General features: G+C 44.4%; 1 protein-coding gene across 1 annotated transcript in view; it reads right to left on the bottom strand.

Annotated features, from left to right (window-relative positions):
• Positions 1–9,321, bottom strand: part of LOC135819391 (uncharacterized) — a 107,354-nt gene that overhangs the window by 43,444 nt on the left and 54,589 nt on the right. Inside the window, 5 exon segments of the mRNA XM_065332594.1 lie at positions 1–1,845; positions 2,566–2,660; positions 3,150–3,276; positions 4,423–4,563; positions 5,521–5,565. The exon segment at positions 1–1,845 is cut by the window's left edge and continues 165 nt beyond it. Of these exon segments, the coding sequence (XP_065188666.1) occupies positions 1–1,845; positions 2,566–2,660; positions 3,150–3,276; positions 4,423–4,563; positions 5,521–5,565 (2,253 nt within the window).

Here is a 9,321-nt window from a genome sequence, read left to right as displayed (position 1 = left end):
AGGAACAGTGGCATTGCGGGCAGTGAAGCCTTGCTCAGTTGACCAAGTCCTGTTGCTCTGATGCGGGTCCAGTGGTGTCAGCGTTGTGCTGCTGCTGCTGCTGCCAACGCCACCGCCACCGCCACTCCAATTCTTGCTGACAGCTGATGAAGAGAGCATATGCTGGCATGGATGTCCACGGCGACCTCCCACTGCTCCAAATGCTCGGAAGTTGGACACCATCGATGTCATGGTGCGTTCAAATGCAGACTGCTGTACTAGCAATGTGCTGGACATTGGGTGGCAAAACGATGGGTCAGCAGAATTTGACGAGAGTTGAGAGAGTTGCCGCTTAGGAACAGTGGACACTGATGTAGCATCATGTGCATTGGCCAAAAGAATCACATCATTTCTCTTTGGTGTATTAACGTAGAAAGGAATACTGGATTTCATCTTGTCATCATTAGGAAGAGGAAGGCCAGTATAAAGACTGACCATCATACTTGCAGATGATGGTGGCGAGTCGAGAGGAAGAGTGCTGCTGTCCTCGTCTCCACTCACATCATTGGTGTGTTGCGTAGAAGCAGGGCAAATAGTCCTGCACTGGCATGACAGGCTGAAATCATTCTCGCCACCGTCACCGCTACTATTGCCATACTCAGCAGCAGAGAGAGCAGAGTGAGATGATGTGCACTGGTTACCAGCACCATGAAACAGTGATGACCAGTAGCCAACGTTGGGGTAAACCTTGGTAGCATCAAATGCTTGGGATGCTGCTTTGAGTTGCGATGATAAGCTAGTACTAGCAACAGCAGGAGTATGTGGAGGTGGTGAAGTAGTCCTATCCGCTGTCGTCATCTCTGAAGAAGCAAGCAGTGATGATGAAGAAGGTAGACTGATGTACGGTCGCGGGATCTGCACCCACGGTGATGCTGAAAGGACGTTCGATTCAACAGCTTTTCCAAACAGCTGCCACAGGGTCAGTGCATTAGCACGCCGAGGTGCTTGCAGGCTAGTACTTGCTTGATGAATACTGCTAGCACTGCTGCTACTACTAGTGCCACTAACACCAGTAGCAGCAGCAGCAGCACCAGTAGCAGCAGCAGTAGCACCAGTAGCAGCAGCAGCAGCACCAGTAGCAGCAGCACCAGTAGCAGTAGCACCAGTAGCAGCAGCAGTAGCACCAGTAGCAGTAGCAGTAGCAGTAGCAGCAGCAGTAGCAGCCATACTGCTAGCACTGCTAGCCGCCAGTGCAGTGAGAGGTAATGTTGCATTATCATCAGTTGCAGCAGCAGCAGCAGCACTACTCCCACTCCGGCTTGCTGCAGACGTGCTGTAAGCATCTCCACCCGCCTGCGCAGAGTCAAGCATAGCATTCATTGTTGCTGATCCACTGTTCAGAGTAGCTGACAGATGAAGGGGAGATGAGACGCGTTGCTGATGTGTAATCAGATCACGGTTATCAGGAACAGGAGAGATACATACCACAGATGTGTTCTCTTCTATAGGAGCTATTAGTCCAATGTTCTCCTGTCCGCTTAACACTTTACTAGAGTAGTGTGTCGCCGATGCTTGTATTGGTGGCGGCATGTGTTGTCTGATCTCGTCATCACCATCCGGCAAAACCAAGTCACGCATCTGACATAGTAGCATCTGACCTGCTCGTGTGCAGCTTGGTGTGCTAGATGACAGTGAGTGATGGTCAATGGCTGGTGTGTTTGATGATCTCTTGCTGCTCTTGTTGTTGCTGCTACTGCTGCTGGTGCTGCTCAGACTCTGTGGGGACGACCATAGATTCATCAGCAACTCTTCCTCCAGGTGAGTTGAGAAGGCCATGTGTACCATGAACTTGCTAACACATTTCACCTAGGACAAGCAGCACAAGCAGCACAAGCAGCACAAGCAGCACAAGCAGCACAAGCAGCACAAGCAGGACAAGCAGCACAAGCAGCACAAGCAGCACAAGGAGCACAAGCAGCAGTTAACACAGCAGTCAAGCAGCAAAAGAGGAACAACACGCAGAGGCGGACGAGAACTTAGCCACAACCCGCAAAGTGATGCAATGTTCCTCTAGCGAGGATACCGTTCTCTATAATTGGTCAAACACAAATTCATTTCCCTCCCCTCAGGATATATTCACTTTCCCCTCCCTCCAGTTTTCAAATCACTCCAAGCAATTCTTGTCCAGGGCCAGACAAATTGACAGGTCATGGGAAAACAACTTTCGCCCACTTCTTGTCTTCTCGTGTTTCCAGCACAGCAAACCATTCATGCAGCCAGATGCACATAACAAGTCCTGCGGAATGAAAAGACAAAGGCCACGTGGGGCAATGCTGAGACAATGGCCACGTGGGGCAATGCTGAGACAAAGGCCCCGTGGGGCAATGCTGAGACAATGGCCACGTGGGGCAATGCTGAGACAAAGGCCAAGTGGGGCAATGCTGAGACAATGGCCACGTGGGGCAATGCTGAGACAATGGCCACGTGGGGCAATGCTGAGACAATGGCCACGTGGGGCAATGCTGAGACAATGGTCCGAGTGGGGAGTGTGAAGTGACTAGAGACAATTACTCTACAGAAGCCTACCTTGCAGAGTTCCTCTTTCGATCCACCTCTTAAGACTACAGTGCAGCCAAGATTACGTGGACAACCTTCAAACACCATGAGAGTTTTTACATTGCCTACAGTCAACAAACAACACATGCACACGCATGCACACATGCACACGCATGCACACATGCACACATGCACACTCATACACACATGCACACATGCACACATGCACACACATGCGCGCACACGCAGGCACACACGCAGGTACGCATGCACACACACAAAAAGCAAAACTACAACACAGAACCAGGAGAAGATCAAATCAGCCACAATGCTGATGATACGGAGACTTTACACACCGTTAGAAAGTGGACAGTGTGCGGCCTTTGCACTACCTAGATGCAGAGATGCAGAGATACAGAGATGCAGAGATGCAGAGATACAGAGATACAGAGATGCAGAGATACAGAGATGCAGAGCGGCAGAGATGCAGAGATGCAGAGATGCAGAGATGCAGAGATGCAGAGATGCAGAGATGCAGAGATGCAGAGATGCAGAGATGCAGAGCGGCAGAGATGCAGAGTGGCAACCTAATGTACAGGTAACATGTTACATACCTTGTTCCAGCTTGTATTCCTTCAAGCGGAATCTCTGACACATTCCAAGTTTGTGTGAACGATTAAGCTGATCGACGGACACTAGCTGAGAGACTTCACATAGACGAGAGATGCGTTCCAAGACAGACTGTGCAATGAACACAACCAACAATACACTGGATACGTCAATTTCAACAAGGCACAAGTACCCTCTCTCTCTCTCTCTCTCTCTCTCTCTCTCTCTCTCTCTCTCTCTCTCTCTCTCTCTCTCTCTCTCTCTCTCTCTCTCTCTCTCTCTCTCTCTCTCTCTCTCTCTCTCTCTCTCTCTCTCTCTCTCTCTCTCTCTCTCTCTCTCTCTCTCTCTCTCTCTCTCTCTCTCTCTCTCTCTGTGTGTGTGTGTGTGTGTGTGTGCGTGCGTGCGTGCGTGCGTGCGTGCGTGTGTGTGGTATGTGCAGTCGATTTCCAATCGAGAGGTTGCGGGTTCAATTCCCGACGATTATGGTCGCACACGTCTTTCTTGTCTTTCTCGGACTCTTCCTGACTTTTCTTTCATTCTCCTGGGTGGTTACCAACAGCCAGTGTATGCCGGAGTATGTGGTGTGGTGTGTGTGTGTGTAGAAAAAATGGAAAAATGAAAAATAGGGATTCACTGGCCAGAAAAAGTCACTTCAAACAGCTGTGTGGTGGATACCAGGCTAAAAATAGTGGCGGTCAATTCATCAGCCTTGCAAGCTGTTGAATGGTGTAATCCCAGCACAAGTTGCTATGTCTAACATAGCTGTTCGCTATCATCGCTTCCGCGATGGGCATGTCTGAGGTCTGAGGTGTGTGTGTGTGTGCGTGCGTGCGTGCGTGCGTGCGTGTGTCTCTGTCTCTCTCCCTCTCTGTCTCTGTCTCTGTCTCTCTCATGCTTGCATACTGTAAGACATGTATATATAACGAGGAAGCAAATCTAACGTTTTAACGGATGACATTTCTTCGTTATAATAAGATCCGTTGAGGCCGTACTGCTTCATATATGCTGTGTGCGGATATGGCAGAATACTGCAAGATCGTTAACATATCTTCTCGTTAACCTATGAATTTTGGACAATCGTTAAATTTGCGACTCGTTATAATAACATGTCTTACAGTACATGGAGCTATGCATTGATGCTATGTATGGAAGGCTATGTATGGGAGCTATGCATGAGAGCTATGCATGAGAGCTATGCATGGCGTCATCACGTGAGCAAGGTTTTCATTCAGCCTGATCATGAGTGAGTAATCAGTAAGAAAGAAAGGATAAACTTACGGGCTTGACATTGGTTGCCACGGTGACACCATGCGCCAACAGAAGATCTTGTGCATGTCTTGACACAGACTTCTCAACAAGCAAGATATCTGGCCGCATAGATACCACCTTGTTGACATGTTTCTTCAGGAATTCATGCTCCTAGTAACCAGCACACAGTACATAGCACACAGCAAGGGCATGGACAAGACACGCAAGTTAGGAATAGATTATGATAAACGTCCACGCTACAGTGCATCTCAAAAATATAACACGTGATTTCAAAAAACCCGCGACAGTCCATTCAGAAAAGGATGAGCGCTGCCTCTGGAGAGCTCCCGTATTTGGCGATTTTTCGTGATTTTGTGGTGCACTGTGCAGTGCTGCGAGATTTGAAACTTGACAAAGGGTCCAAAAGAGGGGCCTCAACTGGGGTTCGAACCGCAAATGTTCTGTTATGCACTTGGAGTGAACAGCCTGGATTTTCAAGGTTTTTTCCCTTTTAGTGCTTTGGGGGCAAAACCTGGCCGAAATCCTATTCTTGTTATGGCTTTATGGGACACGTACGGGATAGCTCCAGGCATGCCCGATGACACAACAAACAATGACGGAATTAAAGCTGTGTTGACCCTGGCTAGCGCCAGATGTTACTTAAAAGTAACGTCTTTTGCATAGCTACGGGAGTAAATACCCAAATCAGTGCTAGATTGCTGAATGTTTTGGAAGCTGTATATAATATACATGTATAAATATCTGGTCTAACTACAGTAAGCAGCAGTAGCAGCAGAGCCAGCAACATTGGAGGCAACAGCAGCGAAGGCAGCAGCAACAGCAGCAGCAGCAGAGGTGGCGGTAGCAACAGAAGCAGCAGCAGAGGTGGCAGTAGCAACAGCAGCAGCAGCGAAGGCAGCAGCAGTAGCAGCAGCGAAGGCGGTAGCAACAGCAATAGCAGCAGCAGCGAAGGCGGTAGCAACAGCAGCAGTAGTAGCAGCGAAGGCGGTAGCAACAGCAGCAGCAGCGAAGGCGGTAGCAACAGCAGCAGCAGCAGCAGCAGCAGCAGGTGCACCATTGCTGTCATTGCTGCCTGACCATAACAGTTTACGATGTACTAGTACTGACCTGCATTACCAGTGTCTCCAATGTAGACATCTTGTTCTCCACGCGCTACACACACAGTAAACAGGGCAGAGCAAGCAACTTCTGGCAGAACTGTGCATGTACCGTATCCATGCATAGGAAAGCATGGGTCTACTACCTACGGCTCCTCTAAGTACAGCGAGTGGCCTTACACTGGTTGACATGGCAACCGGCAAGCTATTGCTTTTTTCCAGAGCAATGGAAACCCTTTGTATAGACTAGAACACAAGGTGTACATGAAAAAGGAACTTGCATATAAACATGAGAAGGAACTTGCATATAAACATGAGAAGGAACTTGCATATAAACATGAGAAGGAACTTGCATATAAACATGAGAAGGAACTTGCATATAAACATGAGAAGGAACTTGCATATAAACATGAGAAGGAACTTGCATATAAACATGAGAAGGAACTTGCATATAAACATGAGAAGGAACTTGCATATAAACATGAGAAGGAACTTGCATATAAACATGAGAAGGAACTTGCATATAAACATGAGAAGGAACTTGCATATAAACATGAGAAGGAACTTGCATATAAACATGAGAAGGAACTCGCATATAAACATGAGAAGGAACTCGCATATAAACATGAGAAGGAACTCGCATATAAACATGAGAAGGAACTTGCATATAAACATGAGAAGGAACTTGCATATAAACATGAGAAGGAACTTGCATATAAACATGAGAAGGAACTTGCATATAAACATGAGAAGGAACTTGCATATAAACATGAGAAGGAACTTGCATATAAACATGAGAAGGAACTTGCATATAAACATGAGAAGGAACTCGCATATAAACATGAGAAGGAACTCGCATATAAACATGAGAAGGAACTTGCATATAAACATGAGAAGGAACTTGCATATAAACATGAGAAGGAACTTGCATATAAACATGAGAAGGAACTTGCATATAAACATGAGAAGGAACTTGCATATAAACATGAGAAGGAACTTGCATATAAACATGAGAAGGAACTTGCATATAAACATGAGAAGGAACTTGCATATAAACATGAGAAGGAACTTGCATATAAACATGAGAAGGAACTTGCATATAAACATGAGAAGGAACTTGCATATAAACATGAGAAGCAACTTGCATATAAACATGAGAAGGAACTTGCATATAAACATGAGAAGGAACTTGCATATAAACATGAGAAGGAACTTGCATATAAACATGAGAAGGAACTTGCATATAAACATGAGAAGGAACTTGCATATAAACATGAGAAGGAACTTGCATATAAACATGAGAAGGAACTTGCATATAAACATGAGAAGGAACTTGCATATAAACATGAGAAGGAACTTGCATATAAACATGAGAAGGAACTTGCATATAAACATGAGAAGGAACTTGCATATAAACATGAGAAGGAACTTGCATATAAACATGAGAAGGAACTTGCATATAAACATGAGAAGGAACTCGCATATAAACATGAGAAGGAACTTGCATATAAACATGAGAAGGAACTTGCATATAAACATGAGAAGGAACTTGCATATAAACATGAGAAGGAACTTGCATATAAACATGAGAAGGAACTTGCATATAAACATGAGAAGGAACTTGCATATAAACATGAGAAGGAACTTGCATATAAACATGAGAAGGAACTTGCATATAAACATGAGAAGGAACTTGCATATAAACATGAGAAGGAACTTGCATATAAACATGAGAAGGAACTTGCATATAAACATGAGAAGGAACTTGCATATAAACATGAGAAGGAACTTGCATATAAACATGAGAAGGAACTTGCATATAAACATGAGAAGGAACTTGCATATAAACATGAGAAGGAACTCGCATATAAACATGAGAAGGAACTTGCATATAAACATGAGAAGGAACTTGCATATAAACATGAGAAGGAACTTGCATATAAACATGAGAAGGAACTTGCATATAAACATGAGAAGGAACTTGCATATAAACATGAGAAGGAACTTGCATATAAACATGAGAAGGAACTTGCATATAAACATGAGAAGGAACTTGCATATAAACATGAGAAGGAACTTGCATATAAACATGAGAAGGAACTTGCATATAAACATGAGAAGGAACTCGCATATAAACATGAGAAGGAACTTGCATATAAACATGAGAAGGAACTTGCATATAAACATGAGAAGGAACTTGCATATAAACATGAGAAGGAACTTGCATATAAACATGAGAAGGAACTTGCATATAAACATGAGAAGGAACTTGCATATAAACATGAGAAGGAACTTGCATATAAACATGAGAAGGAACTTGCATATAAACATGAGAAGCAACTTGCATATAAACATGAGAAGCAACTTGCATATAAACATGAGAAGGAACTTGCATATAAACATGAGAAGGAACTTGCATATAAACATGAGAAGGAACTTGCATATAAACATGAGAAGGAACTTGCATATAAACATGAGAAGCAACTTGCATATAAACATGAGAAGGAACTTGCATATAAACATGAGAAGGAACTTGCATATAAACATGAGAAGGAACTTGCATACTGTAAGACATGTATATATAACGAGGAAGCAAATCTAACGTTTTAACGGATGTCATTTCTTCGTTATAATAAGATCCGTTGAGGCCGTACTGCTTCATATATGCTGTGTGTGGATATGGCAGAATACTGCAAGATCGTTAACATATCTTCTCGTTAACCTATGAATTTTGGACAATCGTTAAATTTGCGACTCGTTATAATAACATGTCTTACAGTATAAACATGAGAAGGAACTTGCATATAAACATGAGAAGGAACTTGCATATAAACATGAGAAGGAACTTGCATATAAACATGAGAAGGAACTTGCATATAAACATGAGAAGGAACTTGCATATAAACATGAGAAGGAACTCGCATATACCGTAAAGTACCGTTGATCCGCCCCCGCTCTAATCCCCGCCCCCTTTACGAATTTCTGCCTGTGAAGCGACGTCGGCGTATACAACGGAATACGATGTTGAACCGACGCATGTACTGCTGTATACAATACGTGCGAGGGCAGGATGAAAATGTGCACAATCCAGCATGCCAGGTCTGATCTTCTGCTTTGTTGTACATCGCACTGCACTTGAACAACTTGATCTACAGTCCATTTCATAAAAAGATGGACCCTTGCTCTGGCGAGCTCCCGTCTTTGCGATTTTATACTAGTACATGGTGCAATGCCACGAAATTTGAAACTTGAAAAGGGGTCCGAAAAAGGTACCTCAACTGGGGTTTGAACCGCACAATGAACTGTTGCAAGTAGAGTGAACGGCCTGGATTCTCACAATTCAGTGGTTTCGGAGCAAAACCCGGCCGAAATCCTATTCTTGGTACGGTTTGCTTTTTGGAGAAATCGACTTTAGAAACATACTTCAGTGATAAGGAAGAACATTCCATGGGGAATTGCCAAAAAAGATTCTACAAAACTCAAAGTTTGACCCATTTCCGGCGAAAAGCGTGAAGTCCATCTTTTTTATGAATGGACTGTCAGGGCTCACCACGACCGTACAAAGCGTCAATAACGGTCATTTGGATTTGACCAATCAGCGCACGGCAAAACGGGCCGTTTCTTGCAGTGTTTTCTGAGCTGAACTTGGCTGTACTCGTTGGTTTTAGACATTAGGCCATTGTGGATTCATGTTCACAAGGTAGGTCTTTGGAGGGTTACCGTCTCGAATTTTCGATTTGGCCTTCGTTTGGCTGAGATCGGATGGTGAAATCACTCAAACTTGAAGACGTGCGAACAAGTGAATGAAGAG

This window comes from Sycon ciliatum, chromosome 6 (genome assembly GCF_964019385.1).
Source record: "Sycon ciliatum chromosome 6, ocSycCili1.1, whole genome shotgun sequence".
Taxonomy (NCBI): domain Eukaryota; kingdom Metazoa; phylum Porifera; class Calcarea; order Leucosolenida; family Sycettidae; genus Sycon; species Sycon ciliatum.
Note: the sequence above shows the minus strand (reverse complement) of the source record. Positions and strands in the feature narration are given on the sequence as shown.